Below are 27,568 nucleotides of genomic sequence, written 5' to 3' on the forward strand. Positions count from 1 at the left end.
ATCACAAAAGGACATTTACCTCTAGCTTACTAAAGCTGAGAGAAAAGATCCCTGTTGCCCAAAGTGGGTGCTGATCACATGAAGTTAGGTGCAAGTGAGGCATCACAGTTGCTACCAATCTAGAGAAATCTTTAGTTAGGAAGTCTGAAGGTCAAAAAGAACCCCAAGCATCACACTGATTTTTTTTGTCACTACCTGGCATCAGATTTCTTCTCTGGGCAAGTACTAACTCATTTCAACATCACAGTTTCTCACATCTCACCTAAAAACAATATTATTATCTAATTCTTGGTACATGTTGGGAAAATTGTGAGCATTTATCCATGCTTTTAAGAGGAAACATCTTTTAATTGAGAACAATCTAGTTATAAATTTACCTAATTTTCCTGTTATTCAAAGCACTAAAGTCATACTAAGAAACATTATCAAAACCACAATAATGGTTTAATGGCTTTAATTTCCATCTCTTACTTATTTTAAAAAGTACTATCCTAGAAATGCACTGGTAGATTACACAATGAGAGGACCAATTGGTGTTAATTGGTGTTAAATTAGAAGAATATTCCTTAAACATGTACCTTGCCTACCACAACATAATATCAAATGAGACACACAGCCCATGCTTTCTTTTTTAACAAAAGAATTTCAATATATACTGAAGCAACAGTTGTAAATTTGTACATACATCTATCACTTTTTTTGATCAATCCACCTAAAGCCTTTGCAAATATTTTAAGAGCAAATTCAGTTTTCCTTATGGAATCCACTCTGAGGGGCTAATGCCAAGAAGTCAGATAACTAATATTGAGTACCTATATCCTTCATGAATTCAACATCAACTCTTTCTGAACTTGGAGGCTCAAACTTTATTGAGATCTAAAGTAGTGAAACAGAAAAGAAAAAAGAAATAGCATAGATTCAGCTCAAAATTACCTCAGGGTACGCTGAGCAGCAATTTAATCAATACAGTCTATGGATTTTAAAGAGCTATCAAACATGCCCTAAAGAAGACACAGACATTTCATCAGCTGAATCACTTTCTAGGTTTCACTGACTGTAACTAGGTCTCTGTAGACTGTAACAGGAGCCTAGAGATGCAGTTCACAGGAAGATCTTAGGTTTAGATGTCTTTGGAGCTGGATTCCAATCCTAAAGTCCATTTATTCATCATGAAACCTTCTAAAATTAAACAAAAAGGAAATGCTATGCATTGGCATATGTCTTAATCTTGGCATCTTACTTGGGACTACAGAAAGACACACCCATCTACTCAGGTCCCAGAGCCTGCTGGTGTCCCCCGACCCTGAAGATATACTTCCATGTTGTTTCAGGACTGATTCTTTTCTAATGAAGCACAACTAATCAGAGAAAGAAAAGGTGATGAAGAGGAGAAAATGCTAAATTTAAGTATAAAGCATGCAGTGACCCCTTTGGATTTTTTAATTTTTTTCTTTTTAAAAATAAAGAAGAAAAGAATGTAGTGTAGGTGAACAGATTTATATTAATAGGTTGGGTTTTTCTTTACGAAAACAATGCTCTGTTTCTTGTTCTGCCTTTGAATATTCAAACTTACATTTCCTATCTTCTAGGGAGTCTGCACTGTCTCTTAAGCTACAGCAATCTTCATTAAGATATTGTATAAAGTGTAAAGTGAATTACAATTATTACTATTCTCATAGAATCATAGAATCATTTAGGTTGGAAAAGACCCTTAAGATCATGAAGTCCAACTGTTAACCTAACACTGCCATCCCACCTCTAAACCATGTCCCTAAGCGCCTCATCTACCCGTCTTTTAAATACCTCCAGGGATGGGGACTTGACTTTTCCTTTACAAAGACAGTGGCTAACACTGCATCATGTTAGAATCCAGCCCTGCTGAGAATAATTACTGAACTTAGTTCCTGCGGCAAAACACGTGGGTCACAAGAATTAGAGAAAAGTTGTGCGCCAACATTCAGGATCAGTTTTCAATTTGATCTTTAAATTTCTTTCTACTGTACATACCTATATTCTTTTAATCTGTTCTTAATGTGTAATTATGTTATGTTTTCGTATTAGACACTCAATTCTAGTCCCTCTAAGTCAAATGCAAGAACTGTTAACACACTGTGCTTTCCGCTTTTAACTTGGTTTGTCTTGGTTGCTATGGCACGCTCTTTTCAGACAGAATCTTAACTCTAGCAACAACAAAAAGTTCCATTACTGTGTATTACATTGCAATTACATTGTACTACACTGTAGTACAATGTAATTACATTAAATTTCATTGTTCAATGACTATGTTCAAAGTCTGATCAGTTCTTAACGTTGCCTGAGAAAACTACAACTTTACAATGGCCTAAGGACAGCCTTATTATTGTGCTTTAACGTAAAGCTCAGCTATTAAACCATACCTTCCTTATGTTACCAAGTGCCTTCTTTCTTTCTTGTTTTTCCAAAGCACAGACTTTTTGACATGGTAACATGCTATCCACATTATTTATAACTCAGATATTTTCAAAATGAAGGAAGAGAAAAATCAAACCCTTTCAAAGTTTTTCACACTACAGTTGATCAGAAAAATCAGTAAATGCAAATTTGCCGAGTCACTGTCATAAAATCAAATTGGTTTATGCATGTTAGCAAAAATGGCATCCTCATATGACTAATGTATAAATACTCAAAATTTAATGAAAACCTTCTGTACAAATTCTGCAGCAATACACAGATAGATTTATACTGATACATTAAAAAAAATCTCACTAAGAAAACCACCAGAAAGTATCATTTATACGCTGTGGTTCCTTGCAGGCCAGTAACATGAAGAAGCCAGGTGAGCTGTGAGCTCTTTCTGAATGTTGCTTACCATTTTGGATCAGAGCATCCTACCCAGAAGCTGCTTTTTCTTGCACTAGTCTGGAGCTGGACTAGTAAGGGAGCTGCTATAGTTAAGCTTCCTAAAGCCTTATTATTCCTTTGTGTAGGTACTCGCCCCTCAGTATCTACAATTGCAATTTGGTTTAACCAAGATACTTGAACAAATGTTTCTGTTCAAACAGATAAATGCATGAAACAGGTAACATAAAACACAAAGAGCTGTGGAAAAAGGTATGCAATCAATTAAAAAAAAAATTAATCAGATAATGTTTCTTCTAGTCCTCCAACAATCTTTTAAAGCTGCTATTTCAACTGCATAAACCTGAGGCTACAAAAAATGAAACAGATACATAGAGAGATCTTATATTTGCAGGTCCACCTGATAAGAAGCTAAGTTAGCCTTAAGAAAAATATCAGAACAGAAATTCTATCATTAAGTATCAATTCTGCTATTTTTAGCCTCTCCAAATGAACTCATTGTTTAAGAGGCTACACAGCTCACTTGCTTTATGTCAATTTACATCAGATGGACAATGAACAGTATACTAGAATCCACATAAAGCCACATTTTTGGAGTAGTTGTATGTGGGAGATTGTACTTAACATCATGCATTCAGTCAGTCTTATTAAAACAAGCAGGATTACCCACCTGAGGAAAGCCTGGTACACACACAGTGCTTGCAAAACTGAAACGTGAGGTAAAAAGCAACAGAGTCCAAAGCAACAAAACCCAAACATTCTAATACCATAAGCAAGAAATACACTTTAAGTCATGTATATTCATATACTTCTATTCTTAATCAACGATATTTCTGTTTCAGTAAATAAATTATTGTGTATAGTTCCTTAAGTTTATCTGTACTATTAACAAGTTCCATCTATTATTTTCATTGCATTTTTCTACTGGACCACAAGACAATGACTTAGGAAACCAACAGGCGAATGAGAGAACTAGGTTGAGACAGACCTTAAGGTGTTGCTACACACAGCTTTTGACCTGCACTTTCACCAGAAATGAGCAGAAGAGTCTGGGCATCCAGGCTCCACAACTCTGTAATTGACAGTAGGCTTCGGCATCAGTGCAGGGCGTGAACTGCAGTAGCTGGGGAGTGCAGACACAGTCTCCTCTGACACATCAACTTTCTGAGGGAGGCTGTTCATTTCATGCATGCATCAGTGAGGGCCTAAGGACCTCTGAAATAGCCCACCAATTTGGACTAAATAAAAATTATATATCATACCATACTGCTGTGCGCCAAGACCAACTAGCTTTGGTTTAACTCTGTGATGGCCTGGTTATGTCGCTTCCAGGTTGTCCTGGTTTTGGCTGGGATTGAATTGATTTTCTTCCTAGTAACTGGCAGAGTGCTGTGGTTTGGATTTAGAATGAGAATAATGTTGATAACACCCTGATGGTTTAGTTGCTGCTGAGCAGTGCTTACACCAGTCAAGGACTTTTCAGCCTTCCCTGCTCTGCCAGGTGCACAAGAAGCTGGGAGGGGGCACAGCCAGGACAGCTGACCCCAACTGGCCACAGGGCTACCCCAGACCATACGACGTCATGCTCAGTGTATAAAGCTGAGGGAAGAAGGAGGAAGGGGGGAAATATGTTTGGGGTGATGGTGTTTGTCTTCCCAAAGAACCATTACGCGTATGGATCCCCGCTTTCCTGGGGATGGCTGAGCACCTGCCTGCCCATGGGAAGCAGTGAATGAATTCCTTGCTTTGCTTTGCTTGTGTGCGCGCAGCTTTTGCTCTCCCTATTAAATTGTCTTTAACTCAACCCACGAGTTTTCCCACTTTTACTCTTCCAATTCTCTCCCCCATCCCACTGCAGGGGAGTGAGCGAGCAGCTGCATGGGGCTTAGTTGCCCGCTGTGGTTAAACCACAACGCAGGTCTAGTCCAGAAAGACCACATAAATCTCCAGCTTGGACACCTTTACATTCCAGAGTTCATTCTGTTATACAGATATACTTTGCATTTAATTTGTTCTTGTGAAAACTCTCTTGGTTTCAGCTTTTTCAACATGCTGAAAGGTTTCTGTTTGTTTCTTGGAAGGGTTTTTCGTTGTGGTTTTGTTGTTGTGGGGGTATATATTATGTCTGTTTTGCAGATGGTTGCAAACTACCTTCACGAAGTTCATCTTGCCATTCCCCCCATGCCCTAGAAGGCAGTTTGGATTCATGGCAATACGCTGCTTCAAGGTTTGCCAGTAATGGGATGAGGAAGTTCACATATAATAAAGCAGCTGCAAACAGACACTGGAGTCAGGAATCAATAACTAAAGGTCAGATCACAGCAAGCATGTGACAAACAGCTCTAGAATTTGTGCTTTCATGTGAACATGAAATCCAATCCATTTGCTTTCATACCACCACTTCTGCCATAACCTTGTTTTCAGCAATCCATAACACCCAAATTGTTTTCTGTCAAGGTCTAAAGCTCTCTCCTAAATCTATCACCTGCTGTGGCAGTCACTGGAGTGAACACAAAAGATCTGCCCTGATGCACGCTTAATTCTCAGAAATGGCAGTAAACTGCATTTGGTGACTAATGTCCAAAGTGCAGGCCAGAATCAAGTGTCAGTATTTAGCAGCCGACGCTCTAACAATATATGATTTCATTAACAATAAAAATCAGTTTACTGAGTATAATCTTCCTTCAAAGCACTAGTTAGTTATCTTGTCCAACTACAAAGCACACACAGAATTTTGTCAAATTCAGCCCAAATTCCACATGGTTCCCCAAATTCCTATTGCCGTATGTAAGACAACAACTAGTACGCAGTCATGGCTTTGTACACATTTTGGGTAACACTTTTTACTCTGTAACAGACTTAGAGCAGTAGCCTATTTTTTTTGTGTATTTGTGAGCTGCCTTATTTTAAGTGGTTTTTGTTTTGAAGGCTAGTCTTTCATTTCACTAGTGGCCAGTCTTAAAAGTAGATGATGTTTGTTGCCTCCAGAACATGTTCTTTCTGTCGTGAGGAGAGCAGAGAAGAATACAGTGACCCCGCGGGGGATCCACGCTGGAGCAGTTCATGGAGGACTGTCTGCTATGGGAAGTACCCCATGCCAGAGCAGAGGAAGAGTGCGAGGAGCCCTCCCCTGAAGAGGAAGGAGATGCAGAGACAGCATGTGATGAACTGACCCCAACCCCCATTCCCCAGCCCCCTGCACTGCTGGGGGGGAGAAGGTAGAGGAAATCAGCAGTGAAGTTAAGCCCGGAAAGAAGGGAGGGGTGGGGAAAAGGTGTTTTACGATTTAAGTTTTTGTTTTCATTACCCTACTCTGATTTAATTGGTAATAAATGGAATTAATTTTCCTTGAGTCGAGTCTGTTTTGCCCATGACGGTAATTTGTGAGTGATCTCTCCCTGTCCTTATCTCGACCCATGAGCCTTTCATTATATTTTCTTTCCCCTGTCTAGCTGAGGAGGGGAGTGATAGAGTGATTTGGTGGGCACCTGGCATCCAGCCAGGGTCAACCCACCACACCCATCACCACCAAGCATTTAATGGTTCAGTCTTCCTGGCATATTCCTCAAACGGAACCTATAAGGATCTTGCACTAACTCTGCTCTCCTCCTGTGATCATATTTATTAAGTGCATAGCGGTTCCACTACTGTTCACTCCCATGTTCTCTCTCTTGGCCAGAAATGTGCTGGGAGTAGAAATAACTACTGAATATTTAAAAATCAAAAGGTTATCAGGGCTTTCACAGAATTTAAACTCTAGAACAAACAGAAAAAGAATGGCTCCTGGATCAGCTCCCATCTGAAAAAAGAGGCCAAAGAAACACTAAGTGGATGTGAGATTGGGTTTGACTGTTTCACTGAAGAATAGGCACCTCCTCATTGAAGTACAGGCTCCTTTTATAAAAAGACTCTTAATTCACTAAGGGCAGCCCTCCAGTCTCACATACTTTGGGGAACTCATCTCATAAATATTACAGAGCAAGCAACAATTCTAAGTTTTGAATGCACACTGATTAGGAGAGAGGAAAATAGAAACACTGGAAAACAACCTTTAGGTCATTCACTCTGTATGCATACATGTATATGTACAAAACCACTACACAAACAAAACCAACTGAAAACTGAAATAGATAAACAATACTTAGAAATATACATTATTTAAACCTAAACAACACTACAAACTATTAAGTATAGAAAGTGAATTTCAAAAGAAAGCAAAAAATTATCCTGAATCAAGACTAACTTCTGCTTGTTTCTAAATGTGAAATTTGTTACCTGGATCAAAACATACAGTGTATATTGCCAAAACTTATGTAAAATCAGTCTTCCAGTGAAAAATCATGTGGTACCTGATGGGCCGATTTTCTTTGCTATCAAAGAGTGAGAAGATTACTTCCAGTTCCTCTCCTAGATTGGAGCACATTAGACTTTTCATCTGAACAAAAAGGTGGTGGCTGCTAGCTGGTACTGGTGTGTCTTTTTTTCGATGACGATGCTCCATCTAAAAATACCACAAACAAGACAGAAACCAGTTTGAATTAATTGTAAAAATCTCAAAACAGAAAGAGGTAAAACACATAATGCTGAACTACTTTCTGAATCCAAATTTTTAAATAAATTAAATATTTAAATAAATTAAAATATTCAGTATTAACTTGTAATAGGGTTTGTGGTTTGCTCTGTTGGTTGTTTTATTGTATCTGAGAAGGAGAATGCAAGGAAGTGACTTTCCCAGCGTGGCACTGCATCATAATCATCTCTAGGAGGAAAAACCGTAACCTCTAGAAGTTTACCTTTTTTTCTACTCTGAAAATTCTAAGCCACTTTAAAGCTTTGTGCTGTTACAATATAGTGTTTCATAGCTGGTTTAAATAGTTAATGACCTGATAGTCTAGTATTCAAACACACAAAAAATGCTTTTGCAGAAGACTAAACACCCATATTGCAAAATCAAACAAACCCACATATTTTATAATCTTTGGCAGACTGCTATATAGAAGCTACTAAATTCTCTTGACTTAACTTCACAGTTTATACCTTCACCATTTTAATCACTTATTAAGAATAGGACAACATTAAGTTGTACTATTTGTCTCTTACATTGTACCAAAAATAATTTTACACAGCAATCTACTTAGACTTCAAACTGAGGTTATCTTGGGCTTTTTATTTCCCCTCCCTTATTTTTGAAACTGCACTCCATGAGCTCCATTATTACTTTTCTGGGTTATTCTTTCTCAGTAAGTTTCTTCTTATGATTAATGGTTCCTTACTGTATTTCATCTAGTACTTCAACAGGATTCCGTAAGAGTCCATATGACTTTGAAACTGCCCAAAGGTATACCAATTCTAGCATGAAGAAACTACTATTAGGCTTGACGTAACAACTTATCAACATAAATAGTTAAAAATTATCAAAAATATATTATAATTTCAACTCCACAGAAAATTGTAGAGTTACATTTTTGCTTTATTCTATATTTAAATACAAAAGTTAAAATAAATAAAATTTAGTTTAAATAAAAGCTTAGTCTTAAGCAAGTAAGGCTCAGAACTGTGTATCTGTAACAGCTGCAGTACCCAAGTATGAGCCAAAGCCCACATAAATGAATTGGCAAGTTTTCTTAGATCTCACTGGAGACTAAAGCAGAATGAGAAATCTCAGTGCTGGTTTTAGTAAACCAAGATGGGCTTTTATACCCAAAGGAGAGCTTTTCTATGCAGTTTAACTGCTATTTACATTAATATATTAGAACAGACCAATAGCCCAGTATGATTAATTGTGACAATACTTGTACCGTGACTATATTATTATATTCCCACATATCTTATCTAACAGGACTCATGGGCCCGTTAAAGCTCTAATGAAAAAGAGTCTTCTAAGCTTTTATTCATGATTAAGTTCATATTAACAGTCACAATTTTAATGATATATCAGAAAAGAAAACTTTTAACAAGTAACATGTAAAATGAGCAAGCTGTGCACACACAAATTTGATATCAAATCAAAGCAGCTCCTACAGATGTAGAGATGACATAACTGTTCAAGACAACATCTTTCCTCATAGGAAAACTCATTACATTATGAAATGCCAGTTTATTTGACCAAAAAAAGTACTTTTAGTTAAGCAGAAGAAAGCTGCCATCAAAACATCAGTATGTAATTTGATAGCAAAAGTACTGAGTATTATATTCACATACCAGCCTGTAGAGCTCTGTAATGCTGATCTCTTCAGGATCCACCATAGCATATTCTTTTCTCGGAACTAAGTCAAGTCCCAGTTGTCTGTATGAGAAATGGAATAACAGTAGTTTCTACATACAAAGGAAACAAATTAACCCATTGCTTCTATTTACATTTAACAGAAACATTCCAACAAACAATGTACATGTTAATTGGCACTCTACAGTTGGGTTTGGTTCTGGTTTAATGTATTTTGGATGTATTCACCATTCACGGATAATTCCTCTGCTTTCCTCACTTTGTGAGGAAATAGAATACATTTTTCCACAATTTTTAGATCTGTTTCACATTGTGGACAATGTACAATGGATATTCTTCCTTGTATTATTGTGGACATTGTACAATGTGAATTGTATTGTCAGTTTGAATGACAACCGTGGAAAAGAAGATAAAAAGAAAATCCATCGAATGTCTAAACATCAGCTTATTTTTAATTTGGACTGGATGGCATCAAAGCTACTTGGCTGTATCCCCTGAACAAAATAATGAAATGAACTTGAATCAACAGGAATAAAACTTATTTTCAGCACAACAGCAAGCAATAAAGATTAAGAATGCATATGGTGCAGTCACAGGCCCAGCTTTAGAAAAACCTGAAAGATTAGAATTTTTTTTTTAAATACGTTTTTAAAGAGTAGCAACTGACCACTTCAAAAACCATCACAATTCCATTCAGTTAGCACAAAATTCTAAGCAGACAGTTAATCACACACAGTTAATCACAGTTCTTCCACTATGTTAGGTACTTAGGCTTTCAGATAGCAGTAGTTGCAGACTCCCCTGAAATTCAGTTAACTCTACTATTGAATATTGCTACACTTAGTCAGAGTTTAACTGAATAAATATAGGCTAAAGAAAAGACTTTGGATACAGCACCCAAATGCCAAAAGGTATTTTAACATTTTTCTCACTTAAAAAAAAAAAAAAAAAAAGAAAAAGATAATAGAATTTACTCTTACTAGTTATTCAGACAAAAAAAAGAGGCAGAGCATCGTAGCAAGATGTGTGTTAGAGGTGCCCAAGTAGGAACTGAATTGTGTGACACAAGTCAAAAAGGAAGCAATGTCATCCAATACAGTTTCAGTTAAGGCAACAGAGCTATGCTAACTGCATCACACAGGAATCTAGCCAGGTGTTTTAACAAGACATAAAAGGATGCTGCAGATATTCCAGTGAAATTCTCTTGTAGACAGCACCATTGCTATGTAAAATAAACTGAGAGATAAAAGCAAAATAAAACTACAAGTCACTTTTCACTGCTGAAACATAGTGGAAAGAAAAACAACGAAGGAGAAAGTCCATTTAAATACAACAAGGTAACACCTGTCAGAAATTTGTCATTTCAACATCCTACAATGAGCCTAAAGCTGTGGAATTATAATTAGACTACACTATTTTAACTTATTATTATATTTACTCACTCATTGCCCCAATCCAGACGAGCAGTGATGTGTCGCTTGACATCCTTCATTCGATCATGGGTGAGATGGCCAACAAGGACCTGTCGTCGCAGGTCTAGGATTTCATTCATTATGTGCCACAGTCGGTGAAAGAGATCCCCCTCATTCCTCTGTGAGATAAAAATATAATTGCCTCTACATCACCTGTACAAGCTGACAATCCTAATAAATACAGATATGGTGGGGAAATCAAGAAAACTTCCTTAGTCCCCTGCTTGGTCTTTTTTCTCCCCACTGTACTGTGACCATTTTACCTGCCTGCAAGCGCGCGCGCGTGTGTGTGCACCTATAAAATCATTTCAGAGCTTACCACAGACCCTGTCTTTGCACCACAATCACTTCAAAATTTTACACCAACTCCTTATGCCTCTTGTTAACCCAGTCTAATTTATGCAATAGATATTACAAAAATTCAACAAAAAACCTTGTTTCATGCCATAGCACTGTTTTCTTCCAAGAGCACGTTCATTCTGTGCTGTTGTCTGATGCAAACTGAATATGTGAACATGCAATTCAAAACTATTTGAACTCATACACGTAAGGGGATGAAATGGCAATAGCTCCCAGCAATCAAACTCTGAACCACAGAGCGTTAGTGTTCTTTTAACGTTTTCTTGCGTGGATATAACTGTACACACTACTGTCTAACCATAAATATATAGCATCATATGGACAGCATCTTGTCCAGACAGTTGTTCTTTATCTAACTGGGAAGTAGGAGAAATTACATGAATATGATTGCTTTTTAAACCACATCCTCCTACTTTAATTATATACCAGTTAAGGACATAACAATTTCCCATAACAGTTTCCTCCCAAACAGAAGTTCTTTCACCAATTCTAATTGGTTTTACTTGATATAGTTTTTCTGACAAACTTTAGCCTGAGGAAATTATTGCAACCTCCATTTAAGTGATGCATCAAAGAAAGTTGAAAAAACATTCCTATTAGATTTGTTCTGCTAATTCTTGCCAAAAAACCCTAAACCAATTTCCCTTTTCTTCCTTCCTATGAACAAATGGCATAAAACCAATGTTCAGCTACTTCTGCTGCATAATTGCTATGAAAAGCTAAAATTCACTTAGAAGCACCATTACTCTGTCAATAACTTACATTCCAAGGGCTCTGACAAACTGTCGTTTAATAAATCTGCTCTTTTTATTTCACATTCATTCACTTCATAAGCTCACTAAAATGGGCATTAATTTATTGTTTGTCTTGGCTTTCTGTCTGGAAGAAAAGAAAGCCAGCATATTTCGAACATGCAAAAACCAACAGCAGTGAAGAAAAAATTTGCTAAAAAAGAAAAAACTTCAGTAAGAACAATAGGAACATAAGAACTTTAAGTAAAAGAAAACAAAAAAACGGTTATACAAATAGCCCTTGAGTTAGGGGCAAGAGACAAAAAAGACTTTATAGGAGTGTTATAGAGAACTAGGCTGACAGCATGTTTTTACAGTTTTCCATCAGACACGAATGTATAAAGATTTTATTTCTACAGTTAAAAAACCAAATCAAATAAACACTAATTAAGGTGCATCTCTCTTTTCAGTAACCAATGATAAGCTCTACTGAAGTAAATTATTCATGTGAATGCAAGAGACATGCTAATGTTCAACAACACTATTAAGCAAAAAATAACATTTTCAGATATCCTTTCTTTTCCAAAGCTTTAGAATTTGGCTATGAGTTGTTTTTCACCTCAGAGTGCTGAGTGGATCTGCAAGCAACTGTGCTTGCTTTATAGATTTACATCTCTACACTAAGGGATAATATTCTTGCTCCTTTTGTTCCAGAAGAAGGCAATGTACTAATATACCTGCTAATATATACAAAACAATCACAGTTATATATGCTTCGGATATTCAAAAACTACTTCCCATTATAATTCAAATTACAAATAAGCTTTGAAGAAACACTTTGTTTCTCAAGAAACAGTTCGTGCTGCTTAATTACAATTTCACAGTCAAATTTAAAATGATACTCTATTACTTAGAATCCAACAGAGAAATACTTTATTTTGTAGGTTCTTGTATAAAATCTTTCACTAAGTAAATTAGTAACTGCTCCAACTGCAGGTTTCAGAAAGGTCTGCTAGTTCTGAGCAGCCTCTCTGAACACAATCCATACCATCATCTCAAAAAGGTAGTGGACTGACTACTTTGTACCATCCTGACTTGTAGGAGGTCTATTGGCACCACTCATTGCTGTTTCTTATGTAGCAGAAACAGCCCCTGTATGAGCAGAAGGTAGCTAATCTTCTCACAATTTAAGTCATAATTATCAACTCAGCAACAAGTTAAGATGAGGGGTAGGAGACAGTGTAGATGCAAGCGAACAGGTTTTGATTACATTTTATGTGTGCACGTGCTGCCAAGTCCAAACCATGGTTTGGTCGTAATGTAGCAGATTAGAAGGTGAAATGTTAAAAACTGAGGACAATCATGATGCAAATCACAATTAAAACTAAAATATTTTAATTAAACCTCTAAAGCCACAACTCTACAGTCATGAGAAAGTAAAAAGTTCAAATAGGAGAGGAAACAGAAGTAAGCATGGAACAAAGAAATTAAGGCAATTATTATGTCTTAGATTATGATGTGCAAAATAAACGTTAAGAGATGCAGAATGGTCAATGAAGGCTGAATATCAGTCAGAATTGAGAGAGATATTGAACAAGTTACTTTCTGTGCATTGTAAGTACACCGAAACAAAACAATTTCTACCTATGGTGGTAGACAGTTAAGAGAAGGAAATGGTAGGATTTCGTACAGTGAAAAACTAAGTCACTGGTCTGAAACCTCTCGAAAGAATGGGAGAATGCAGTGGGTTCACAGGAGACATGGGAATGAAAAACTGTCTAGGGAGCTTGTATCCAAGATCTTATTGATACCGCACAACCTTTAGATAAATAAAGTAGAATAATCCCACACCTGTATGATTTATGTAATGGACTAAGAGCTGCTGAAATGACTGGTGCCTCAAAACAAGACTATAAATAGGAAACCATCAGATGGCTGAGTTTGGAAGAGTTTTGTCTATGCAAAAAAAGGGGGGTTTTGCCTACCCTAATTAAAAAAAAAACAAACCACAAACTTTTTAATTGAAATAGTCTTTGTTTCATTCAATGTTTTTAAGGGAGGTAACTACAGAATTGGAGAGGTCGCATTTACAGAATGAGCACAATAGAGCGTTGGAGTAGTAAATTTAAAATAGAAATAACACACACCACGGGTGTTCTTTGAAAAAGAAAGAATAGTTGCTTATTGCTACTTTGAGTTTGGTGCTCACGCAACTGCTATTGGAATACAATTGCAACAGAAAATATCACACAGGTTCAGGAAACAGGAATGGTTAAGGCTAAAAACCATAACAACCATGATTTAAAGAAAGATAAGATAGTAAGTATCTGTTAGAGTGGAACAATTTCATAGAGGGACATTCTGCAGGGAATTGTAATAGAATTACTAAGACTGGTATAAATAAAATATGAAAATGTATACATAAGTGCAAGAAGAAACGGCAGAACAAGGAAAGGTAGGCACTAATAACCATAGAACACCAGAAGTGTGATTTCATTCAAACAAGGAGAAACAAACTGACCTGAAGATGTCAGGAAGAGGGAGAAAAAAAGACCAGAGCCACAAAATATCCAGGTAAGGAAAACAAGAAAATTGTGAGACATGGGACTTCTACTTAAAACTTATGAAGTGTGAGATAAGGAAAAAGTTCAAAACCAGAATCCACTTCTGTAATGTGTGGTAGGTAAACCCAAAATCAATTCACTACTGCCCATCAAGAGCCACCTCCCAGCCTCCCTCAGCCATAAGCCTCGACAGCTGGCATCCCTTGATCTCTGTGTCATATACAAGAGATCCCAGTCAAATAACATGGACACATCTCAGCACTTGCAAGTCTGTTGATGTGAGAGGAAATAAAAATATATGAGAAAATAAGTACAAACCAAATCAACTGCCTGAGAAATTTTCAATAATATACTACATTTCTATATTTCAATAAAATACCGATATTGTTGGTTACACTTTTTTCCAAGACTTCAATTTAGCAGATAAAGGAATCTTTAGAACCAACGGCTACACGATGAAGCTGGACAAGACTCAATCAGTAAGTTGCTAAAGTTTAGCAGCAGTAGTAGTCAATGATTGGAACAAATTAAGACACGTACTTAGTCCACAATTAGATCAGTTAAAAACCAAACTGAATGCTTTTTTTTTCTGAAATATATACTTAAACTAAATTAGAGTATCTAAACAACACCATGCCTTTTGAGTTGGTATTAAATCAAAGCAATATTATTCGGGGTACTTGCCACATAGAGTTGTTTCCACATTGTTCCCCAGTCTCTTAAAGTTGATGTCATTTCTGTAATAACAGAATCTTCTGTTGGAATAACCATTTCAAATTGTCTGTAACATGCAGAAGAACACATGATATTACACAAATATTACAAATCCCGTTACAGTTACTAATATAAAGGCTTTCTCCTGCCAACAGTGATGTCTATCAACCTAAATGGGTGCTCCTTCAGCCAATGACACTTTTTATTTTTATATTTCATTTAATCCCCATGGAGAAGTCTTGGGTGAAAATAATTTAATCCCCAAAGAAAGTCTTGGTCCTAGAGAAGTCAAGGTGAGGTTTTTTACTATGAGATAAGCATGTCAAGAACTACTTTCACAACAGAGTAATCCCCATTTTCCAAAGGGATCTTGCCGCTTTAGCTTAGACTCCAAACCAGTGATTGTTGCCACTCTTTTTCACATCTCTGTTTATCGAATTAAGACAGAAAATGCCATTCCTTCAATTGAAAGATATAAAAACTCAAAAGAAAACTAGTACAGTGCAAGTGAGTTCTTGCCTATTTGATGCTGGCTAAGATAAGCTGGGTTTGGCTTGGTCAAGACCACACTCTCCACCACACCATCACTTTACACGCCATCACGACTACCACTTCGTTCTCACACACAGTACATTTCAAAGGTTTGCACTCATGCCTGGATTACTTTCCTCATTATATCATTTCTCTCTTATCAAGTTAACATAACGATGTGACAGCCCCTGACCGTGACGCGCTGTAGGGGCACATGGCCTGAATGGGAAACACAGACTAACAAAGAAAATAGAGGCAACAAAGATTGAACTCCCTGCAAATACGGTCATGGTGTCAGCTAACAAAAATTACTCCACCTTGAAGCTTTGTTTTATTGTGATGGTTTACAACAATTTTGTTTCAATGAACCTTCAGTTTTATCTATGACCACTTTTAAAGGAGAAAGGATCCCAGGGCATGACAAACCACATGTGGTTTGGAACTCCATAGCAAATAACAGAGTGTTTAACAGTAATGTGGAGCCATTTTCATCTGTGGGAATGAGCTTTTTTTTTTTTTTTTAAATATGATTACAGTCTTCATGATTATTTTTGCCCATCGTGAATCACGGACCTTCTACTCATTCATTCATGCTCCCAAAATAAAGGTCACCTACACCTGACGTTTAGGCATGCACCATAATAAGAAATGTCTTTATGTAAACAAGTTTCAAACTGTCATGTATCATTTCTTTATTAATAAATCTAAATAAATTATACAAAGTGAACACTCCTAAATTAAGTAAAACTTTGGAAAAAACTCTGCTGAACTAATATCACTGACAAAAAAATTTTTAAAAGTGATACTATCAAGGTAAGTATTACATCTAAAAAAAATAAAAATCAGTGTTTATTTTAGTCAGAACACTTGAGTTCCAAAACAAAATTTTTAAACTAATTTTAACCAATCGTTCTGGCTTTTATTAACTCTTCTAAAAATGAAGAAAGATCAGTTGCTGTCAAAAATAAATATTGGCTTTTCATCACCTGAAGAAAAGAAGTAAAGGAAAAAACATCTCCATTTACAGTTTCAGTGAAATCATTTGCCATTGAACTGATATATTATTTCACCTTTTTTTTTTAAAATGCCAGCTGTCTGCCACGGCACAGCTGCTGTCCTCAAAGAAAACAACTAATCTTAAACAGCAGGTCAATAGCCAGCTTCTGTACAGAATAAATTCTTTTAATTAATGCAATACCTTTTTCAAGCCAAACTTATCAACAGAAAGTGAAAACATGCAATCGTTTTCTCTTTCCTCTAGACAATAGACTGATAATCCCAATTGTGCTCCATGCCTTTTCAGAATACGCCATTCCAATTTTATGACCGTACAGGAGTATCAAGTTAGCTAAGGACAACCATTTCAAGTCCTGTGGCAGTCAGCTGAAGTTAAGATATTATAACACAGTGAAATCACCACTTCACTTTATAAGTAAAAGTTTTTTGGTACACCTAACTGATCATCTTTAAATATTTGAATCCAGAACATTTCACCTACCCTTTGTTCTTAACACATGCATTTTTCAGGTGAATGTAGTTGGATGGGAATATCCCCTGAAAAATAAAATAGTTTAGGTAAAAACAAAAAACTCCCTTTACACGAGTTTGGAGTACCATTTAACATGCAAATGTGTGCTGAATTAAAAGTCCTCCAAATAATTACCAAAAAACATGCAGAAAAAAAGAATGCAATATATACTCAGTACAGATCTCACGGAAACTAAAATGCCATATTCAGTAGAGTTTAAATCCTTCAATACTTCAGAAAATTAGAAGATAAACACATGCAGAAAATGTAGAAGATTGCTTGAGAGCTCACTTATCCTAGATGTTTTTATTAATTATTCCCACCTTGACAAGAAATGGACCAACTGTAGGGGGTAACATCTTACCAACAGTGTCTTAAAAATAGTATCTTCAGATGGGGATTTTCAAAACAAGGCAAGATAAATAAGAAAGTTCGGTAAATATAAAGTTAAATAAAGTTAATACAGAATGCCAAAATAAAGTTTTATTTGGTGGCTACTATGCCCTGCAGCGCACAGGAAAGATATGGTAGATGCCTACCAAAGAGTCTCAGTGTCCTGACAGGAGTGGTCATTTCTAGTTATTTAAGGGCTCTCCTCCATTCTTTAGAATGGACAGCATTGCTGCAACAGTCATACTGTTCTTACAGCACACTAACCTTCATAAATCAGAATAAGCAAAATGAAGCAACTCAGCTTCAAGCTCCTGGCTGAGAACATAATATGCTTCAGCTCGTTATGTAATGCAGTGAGGGAAAATACATATATGTTCTCATAAGCACAGCTGCATACAGCTTTCCTTTGTGATGATGGTGCCCCATTTTCTTTTAACACAGACATTAGACCTTCGACAAAAATGCATCTACTACGTGGAGGCAACTGCCCAAGTAAATGCTCCTACTCCTCTGTAATGTAAAGTAGTTCAGGAGAGCATCTCCCAAGGACACCAAGTGTACAGCCTTGCACTTGTAACGATGTGCCAGAAAACAGGAGAGCTGCTTATGCACACTTACTGCAGACCAGCTGCCACAGATAATTTCTTTGAGTGTCAAAGCTGGCGGAATAACAAGGGAAGAATCTTGACAGAGCAATACCAATAACAAGTGGAGTTACAAGGTGCTCTTATTATTTTACTTTCGGAGAGACTCCCTTCAAAAATCCAATTCAGAAAACTGTTTGCATTCACACTAGGAAAGCAGAAAATATATATCTCATTTCTTCACACATCAAGTCATGTTTAGAAAACCTATTCATAACTTCTATCCTCACATTTGACAGACCACAAAGCAAGACTGACAGCGAGCATGTGGTGAGAATTGCAACAAAAGACACAGAAGATGCAATAACAAATCCCAACTGCTTGTGTCTTATAAATCAAATTGCAATATATATCAATGAGGTCAAAGTAGTAAACATCGAATTAGACTCTGTGGCTAAATTTATTGTTCACATTGACCCTCCATATAAAGCAAAGGAAATTTATGTGAGCAGAGACTGCAGGCCTAAGCACAAAAGGCCAATGACTTACGATATGAGCCACTAGAAACTTTTGAAATTAACGTATATGTGCCCTATTTTGCAGCTAAAGAGGCTTGGAAATGAAGAGAGGAAAAAAAGAGCGAAGCTTACAATGCAAGTTAAAATAGCAACAGATGATTTAAGATCTTTCTTCAATGACTTTAATAAGACTAAAAAACTCTAGTACTGTATTGGGAAAAAAAAAGGAAATCTTGAAATAGTTTCCCATATGAAAAACAAAATCTTTACAGTCAGAGGCAAGTGAACTGGAAAGATTAAGAAAATAGAAAGACAAATAAGATAGGTAAAGCTTAAACACATTCAGCATGAACAGATGCTGAAATATGATTTTCATATTTCATGTCTGAATGCAGGAAAAAAAAAATGAAGTCTGGTTTAGAGTACTATCAGCTACACTACTATGGAAATCAAAGACTACAGATCAAAGAGAAATAAAATGAACCATATATTTTACATGACAATACATATCTTATTCAGTTGATACTCTGCATGTGGCTCCTATAAACTAGCTGTCTCCACTGGCTACTCTAAATTAATTCATAACATCAAGAAAAATATGCACAGTCTAACCAACTGTTCCAACAGTATTTACAGTTTGTATTCTCAGTAGTCTTTTCCCTTCAACTTGGCTTCCTCTGAGTTCACAGTCTAAAAATCAGAAATAAAAAATTCACCAGTGCCTCAGATTTGTAAACCGTATGATCCTAATACATATGAGCATTTCAGAAGTGTAATCCATGTCCAAATCTAATTACAGAAATATCAATAATATACTCAACGCTAAGCTCTAGTTTTCTTTTAAGAGCAAATATCATAAGCTTACATGGAGACTATAAACTTTTAAAAAGTAAACATACATTTTTGCCAAAGAATGCAAAACTGCAATTGACCTTTACCTTAACATTGGGGTTTTTTAAGGCAAATCCTCTGTACCATCCTGCGAAGAAAGAACATTTTGCTTTTAAAAGTATGCAAATCATTTCCATATGTAAAACAGATTTCATCTTTCCTTTTTGGACAGATATGACAATTACACAGTGCTGTCAGACTGCAGTGATAATGTATCTTGTTTAAGCCAGCTCATATTCAGATGGCTTAATGCGCACAATTTCAGGATTTACTTTTTAACCCTGTATCCCCAAACGCTTTTAACAATGTAACCCAGGTACATTTTACACTTAGACACCACATGAGACAAAAGGGAAATGCTTTCATATTCACTGTAAGCATTTACAAACCATTTTTGGACTTCATGTTCTAAATCTATCAACCACATTGCTATACAAAATTCGTAATAACCATGATTCAAAAGAACAGATCCTATGCCTTCCATAAGAAAATTTCTTACAAGGTTAACAGTAAATAATCCTGATATGAAGCCAAAAAATAGCTATATAATCCTAAATGATGAAAAAAATCATATTAACAGACAAGCCCTAGGTTGCCTATTAAGGAGGCAAATTATGAAAAAAATGCAACTTTATTTCTCCTGCACTAGTAACAGACCTTTGCTAAAATCCTATTAGTATTCTGTACCTCAGAATAGAGGCAGAAGAGAATGTTTACACTGCTTTAAGATTTAAACTTATGACTTTGAATTCATTTGAAAGGGTCTTGAAGGCAGCCAGGCTTCCCTTGGAAATACCAAGAAAGCAGAAGAATCACAAAGAGAACTCCTTGCTGTTTTAACTGTTACCCTCTATGAATGCTTATTAGAGAGATTAAATGAAAATAATGAACTGCAAATTAATTATTAGAGGAATTAGAGCTCATTGGAATTGTGAAAAAAAAAAAAAAAAAAAAAGAAAAAGAAGAGGCCAGAATGTGTTATATTATTGATTTTAAAAATGTGTTAATTTAAGAAAATAAATGAATAGTAATGGGGTTCAAATCAACAGTATACAAAACTTCATTATCACTGGAATTCCAACCTGTGAACTCACCATCACATTTCTCTAGTATCTGAACAGTGTCTCCAATCTCCAGTGGTAGGCCATGTGGGACTGTCCCTCGAAAACCAGCTATTACTGAAAAAGATATTAAAAGTTTCAATTATTTACAACATTAAAATATAAATTATTATTCCTCTTGTTAACAAAAATAGTATATTAACAGGGCAAGTTAAGTGTTAGAACAAACAGACTTACTGAAATTTAATAAGCTGTAGAAAGAATCAGAGGTTAAGCCACTGTTATGAGCAGAAAATTTAAATTACAGGACTTGGAAAAAACCCAACACACTTACAGATATACTATACATGAATGGAAAGCTTGTACTGGAGAACAGCGTTAGCTAGACCATAACTACCCTGAAGGACAGAAACTGTTTTATTCCAAATGCTCACACTAACACATATCAGACCTCAGAATTTTGCAAGCTGAAAGCGCCAATATTTTTGTCGCCATCTTTACCACCCACACACCACAAAGGGAAAACCTTATTTCACATTTGCTTAATGGATGCTATAGACCCGACACCCCACATAATCCCAAATGCGAGGAAACGGTTAGGGGGTGGAGACCAGTAAAGCGTGCTGTTCACTAACATATGTTAAGTGCACACACAGTCTCCCCTGCAGCCTCCCCGAAGCCAGCGACGCCCAGGTCATGAGCTCAGGCTGGTACAAGGGCTATGGAAATGGGCTTCCCTTGCTGGAGATAAAACACGCCTCAAACAAAATGTCCACCAGAGAAGTGATGTTCCTAAATACTTACAGTGGTCAAATTTTAATTTAGTGCTAAAAAAAATAGCCAGCTATTTTTTTCACTCAGAACCAAAATATAATTCTCAAAAGCCATTCAAAATGTTCGCTCCTACAAATGCTAAAAATCCATTAACATACCAGATAGCAATTCAGCTATTCAGCCCTGTGCTTACTATATTTGAAATTCTGAATTAAAATATGGCCTAATTCAGGCCATGAGACCAAGCCATAGTGATTTTGATTCCTTGTATTGTAATATTCTTTTGGAGCTTAATTTTGAAGTTGAAAATGGCCTTCAGCAGGGCACGATGCATGAAATTACTTAGTGGCCTAACAGCAATTTGCCGCTATTGCCAATCTATCCATCTAGATAGGAAACCCCAAATCTCCCAGCAAAGTAAAAAAACCCACTAACTCAGAGGTGCGAGAACAAATCTTCACATGTAAAAGCCAAAGAGAAACCCCATGGGTGCAGATAGGCATATCAAGTAGCTAACTCTTCCACCGAAAGACCTGCAAGATTTTGAGTCCCAGCAATCCATTTTGGCGGGTCTTGCCTGCTGTCAGAGGTCTCTCCCGCCCCAGGCAGACACAGTATAAGCTGTCACCCACCACCTGGGCTCGTCACATTGTTCGTCAAAGGCAGCAGGACAGATTAGCTGTCAGCAACCGCAAAAACTGAAAATTCATGTGTGACTCTTTGCCAGAAAGTTCCAGATTTTAAGAGTAAACCAAATACTATAGGATGGCATGTATAAAAATGTGCAAAAAGTACATTTTTGCCAAATCTTTATTCAGAATCCAAAGGCTTCAATACTCACTGAATACAATCATCACCTCAATCAGCGCTAAATCATCACTGTGCTTAACCCATGGTCTTTATTTATCACTTTGAAAAAAGCCTGTGAGATTATGTGCCTGGCCAGTCCCTAGGAGTTTGATGTAACATGTGACACCCCTCCCTGCCCCGGGCATGTGTACTGAATCAATCTCTATTCCTTTTGGTGCTCCTCCTACTCTCCAAGGTATTTACACAGAACTAAAATACCCTGAGATAAGCATTATGAAATAAAAAGAGCCACCATTAAGGGGGTTAATTGCAAGACAGCATTTGTACACTGAAAAAGTTTGTCTAAGGGTTGAAAAATGAGAATTATTTCTATTATTTCTTATACAAAGATCTAAAAATTAAAACAGCTTATTAACTATGAACAGGTTAAAAAATAATAAAAAAAAAAACCACACCTCCCTGAATATCAATACAATTTATATCTAAATTCCTCTGTGGCATTGGAATGACAGGAGTCATTCTGGTCACCCTTCTGGCTTGTAAGAAGCAAAACTGAATTATGAAGCCTGCCAAAATAGCACCTACAGCCACTGAAATAAAATTAAGGAATTAACAGAAGCAGCATGCAAAACCAAACCAAACCCTTGTGTGTTATTACACTTGTGAGATGTCTTATTTTTAAACTCCATGAGATAAAAAGAATGACAGTAATTTTCTCCTTAAGAGCCAATATATCCTGTCACATTGTTATGATCTGACTTTGCTGTGACATTCAGTTTTTATGACTTAGTTATTAGATCTGTTAGAGATATCTTTTTTTGGTTGGTTTTTTTTTTTAAGAGAAGTTTAAAAAAAAACTTTTAGGACAAAAAAAGTTTGAAATCTGACACAGCATAGAAAATAGCTAGAATTCGTTTTAGAGCACGTATGGAAGAAGAAAATTATACCCTGAAATATCTTCTAGAAGGATAGCCTGCAGAGTACCAGAAAAAGAAAGAAACGGGGGCATCACCTGTACCACTGCGCCAGCACATTCACACAATCCACCCGCAAAACTCTGCCTGGATTCTTGCAGAGGTCTTACAGAGAGGTCAGGCTCAAAACGGGCAGCCTGGGGTCTTTAGCAATGCCACTCAAAACAAAAAGTGCACTGCAGAGTGGCAGAGAATGTAATGCGAAGCACAGGAATCCAGAGATAAACTTCTCACACAAATGCATACTTGGCTAACTTCCTACTAATCAAGTCATGTTACAGAATTGGAGACAACGAGACAGAGGGTGGCTATTCTTTTTAGTTTATCTGTAGGTTATATACATAAGTATGCTACAGTGAGGATAACGATGATATCATGGAAATAGGTAGTTACAGTTCCACCAGAGAAGATCCCAAGGTTCAACGGTTCAGCTCAGACACAGAGTTCTTAACCAAGCCATGACATAAATTTGATGTACTGAACCTCCTGCCCTTTCCTCCAACGACCACATTGTTCTGCAACACTTTGCAGATGCTCCTTAATTCTTTCTCCTAGTAGTAGTAACTATATAATTAATCACTCCGCAGTGATTGTGGCTTAAGGTGTTCTCACCCTAACTTGAGAGCAGTACACATTTATCATACTCATAGAACTGGACTTTTTATATATACAGCATACACCAAGCCACGTGCATCAAATATGCACTGTTTTCATTCTTGTAACAACAGTAGCTGGTGTGGTTATCACCTTCCCTCACTTCCATTGCAAGTTGATAGCAGAGACTTTAGATAAAGAGGACAGACAGGAGAAGAGAAATCCACTCTAAATATAGCTCACCTACAATATCTGCCGTCTCTGCAGATGCAGTGTCCACATGCGTGTCCCCAGGAAGCTAAGTATCAAAAGCGCTTACATCTAGGTACATTTTTTTTGTCATTGTAGTACCTGAAGGTCACATAAATGTTCTGTTTGTGTTTCAAGCACAGGCATAGTGATTGATGCCCTCTTCAATCACCTCTCAGCCGCGGGAGAAATGTGGAACTCCACAATAAAAGTTTGTAGGAGGATATATTCTCAGAAGTGGTATAGAAACTGAGTTCAATACAGCAGCCGGTTGGCATTATTAAATATCTTCTTGCTGCCAAGGGGTACTCAGAGGATAAGAAAGCAAGACAACAACACAGGACACAAAAACCTAATCCACACAAAAGGTGAAATCATATGGTGAGAAGTACAGTAACATGCAATATTAAAGCAGCTTTGGGTTTAATGCCAAGCTTAAAATTTTTAGAGTACTGCAGGTGTAATGAATCCCAAGTTATGAAACAAACCATTTCCACGAGAACTATGGAGAGATAATCAGAAAGAACCTTTATGAGATAGCCAATTAAGTTAGCTGTCTGTGATTAAGTGCTAAAATTAGTCAAATATGATAATATTTTCTTAATATTCTTCTACATTTCATTATGAGAGTCGGTTCAACCAAGAATATGGCATAAGAGCTTACAAGTCATTCTTTCTATGTGCTTCACACAGCTTTTTGCTACAAGGACATGTGTGAATAATTGGAAAGAGTTTTCCAACCCTTACCTTATTATCAGACCACCACTGCAATTAGGAAAAAGAAGAAAGAGAAGGAATAATCTGATGGACCTCTTACGTTCAGCTTCTCAAAAGAAACTTCATCTTTCTGCTCTCATCCAAATCACTGCCTGCCTGTTCCTCATTGTTGGACAGTTTTAAGACCCTGGTGTATAAAAAGATCAATCCCAGCCCAAGGTCTTAATTAAAGCTGAAACTAAGTTTTTTGGTGTAGGAATTCACCTTCTGCTCATCTAGAGCACAGATAGCATTGCTCTTCTAAAAAATAAAACAAGATTCTTTTTCTACTTGCAACTACTGCATTCAAATCTTACATGTGAATTAGCATTATAAAGATGATTTAAGCCTCACCAAGAGCATGCTGGGTTTCATGGCTGGCTTGACTTTTTCTTTAGAAGATGAAAACGTCTCCCCACAAAGGGTGCAATGTGACATGGTGCTCAAGATGCTCAACACTATGAAAGGAGACACACAATACACTGCAGTTCCTGGCTGCATAGCAGGGCATACACCCCCACTTAGAAAAGAACCAGCAGCAACAGAAGCAACATCTACAGCATCCACTAATACCTCAAAAATGAACATTTGTAGCACAAAAACAGACTCGGGTTTCACATAATAGAAACCAGTCCTTCAACTGAAGAAACAGGAGGGGGGGGAAAGGATGTAGGGTAGAAAAATGTAAATTACTTTAATAATTAGTTGGCCATATTGTGCATGCTAAATGCTGGAGTAAAAAATAGACTCCAGTTCAATGCCCTAAGTCATGATGCCCCAACTACCAGCGGTAGCATATGAGCCACACAGAAATGTGGTAAAAACACACTGGAAAGTAACAGATTTGGAGGGTGGGAACACTGTGTCAGAGGGACTGGTTTTGACAGGGAGCAAGATGCTCTGATAGAAAAGGAATTGATTAGCTGGTAACAGGGGTGGGTGGCCCACTTCGAAGTTTTGCTTGGGGTTATATTCTTAAAATTTTTATGCCTGAAGTAACTGGAGATCTGCACATAAGAACTAATGAGGCAAACATTGTTGTTCCTTTCCTCCTAATAGATGACCAGAAGCTATTATTGATTCCAGATATTATCTGCTATAATTGAAATTGGTGACAGAAGCAATTTTGAAAGTTTTTATTCTGCACTTTTTCACCAGATTGAGACTTTTGGGTAAAACCATTTTAAAGGGTTTATTTTCTATTCAGCAGCTGAAAAAATAACCCTAAAAGCTGTAATAAATGAAATCAGGGTGCTTCTAACATTATGAAGTCATTATATCAATTAAAACAATTATTTACTGTCACTTTTTTTTTATGATGGAAAATTGAGCTTGGTTTTATGCAGTTTTTTAGCTGATTAGTAATGATGTGTATATATTACCTTTGAGAAAGGCTCTGATTCAGTGGTCTTTATTGCAGGAACATAAAAAACTATCCTTTGATATGTACTTATGGATAGTAAATACAACAGACATGCAGCACTGCAAACAGCTGCAGAAAATGCAACATTAGAGAGAGCACATCACCAGGACAGCCTTTAAAAAAAAAAAAAATCATACCAATGACTCTGCCCAGGATACTGTTTGTAAATTCTGAAGCTACTGACCACTGGCAAGCAATGCAAGCATCTCAGTACAGCTCTCAGGATTCTGTGGCACAGGGATCATCCTGAAACACACATGATATTTCTGTGCTCAACCACCATCCATGGATTTTTCTTCTATGAATTTGCCTCATGAGGCTTCACATACATCATAATGTCAGTGTCCACAAACTCACAGTAAGCTTTCCAGTTTAAAAAAAAAGTCTTCCTTTTGTTTTACAGTGCCACTTAGAATTTCATTTCATATCCCCTTGTTCTTGTGGGAAAGTTGAATAAGCAATTTCTTGTCACCCTCTCTGCACCTTTTCCAGGATGAAGCTTCTTCTCCTCAAATGAAGCTGAAGAACCTTTTTAGATTTCTAAATAGGCAGAGCTTTTAGAAGCATTAACACACCGAGGCATACAACTTCGCTAATGCAGAATGTCCAAAGCTTACTGTAAAAGGCCATCACATGCACTAAGAAAAAACATATGAATTGATCTGGAGGGAGTGGCATGATAGCACAGCTACATGCTCATGCTTCCAACACACGAGTTAATTCGGGCATCTGTTCAGTAATGCACTGCGCTGCCTACAGATACCCTAGGAGGCTTGCTCCAAACCAGAACCAAGCTAATGAAGACAGTGATAGAAAAAGACTAATCTCCTTTCAATAAACACAATATATATGAATGTTAGTTTCAATAACAGAAGTGATCCTTGAATCTCTTGCAGATTACTGAGGATAAACACACTCAAATTTACACAGAAATGAAAGAATGTGAGTTCTCTCGCCTGTATATGTACACCACAATTAAAAGGATCAAACGCATAGCTCAGATGATAACAGTCCAGGACTCTTGAGCCATGTGTGGCTTTTGGACTCCTGAGCCACATGTGGCTTTTGAACATCTCAAGTGCTGCTCACATGCAGCAGTCCATTGCTCATAAGAGGTGAGTGCTCACATGGAAATTTTCCTAATAACATTTATTGAACAGCTATTCATGAAAATACCTCAAGGCACATAAAAAAATCATCAAGAAAGTTTGTACCAGTGTCCAAGCATTGAAAAGAATATACAAAGTAGAATACTTAAACACAACTGTTCTGTACTTGTCTGAAAACCAAAACCAAACCATCTGGAATCCCTGCTGCTAATAGGACCAGCTACCTATACAGATAAGGGAAACACCAAGTCTGAAATAGACAAAGGACACAGAGCTGCAGCAGACCTATTCCCTCCTGGGCTGGTCTCAACATTTGAATTCAGCAAGGTAATCACTTTCAAATCCCCGATTATAATGCTGCCAAAGCCCAGAGGAGAATTCTAACACAGATAATAAGTTTAGTGTGACTGTCTGAACATTTGTCAAGCTCTCCTCATCCTGCATCTCAGCTACAGGCAGGATCCTTATCAT

At 36.9% G+C, this 27,568-nt stretch overlaps 1 protein-coding gene across 1 annotated transcript in view; it reads right to left on the reverse strand.

The window, feature by feature from the left end:
* DOCK4 (dedicator of cytokinesis 4) overlaps positions 1-27,568 on the reverse strand; it is a 221,258-nt gene that overhangs the window by 146,498 nt on the left and 47,192 nt on the right. The window contains 7 exon segments of the mRNA XM_035890904.1: positions 7,188-7,339; positions 9,040-9,124; positions 10,504-10,652; positions 14,873-14,969; positions 16,932-16,987; positions 19,395-19,435; positions 20,442-20,525. Of these exon segments, the coding sequence (XP_035746797.1) occupies positions 7,188-7,339; positions 9,040-9,124; positions 10,504-10,652; positions 14,873-14,969; positions 16,932-16,987; positions 19,395-19,435; positions 20,442-20,525 (664 nt within the window).

This window comes from Egretta garzetta, unplaced genomic scaffold, assembly GCF_000687185.1.
Source record: "Egretta garzetta isolate BGI_Z169 unplaced genomic scaffold, ASM68718v1 scaffold503, whole genome shotgun sequence".
Taxonomy (NCBI): Eukaryota; Metazoa; Chordata; class Aves; order Pelecaniformes; family Ardeidae; genus Egretta; species Egretta garzetta.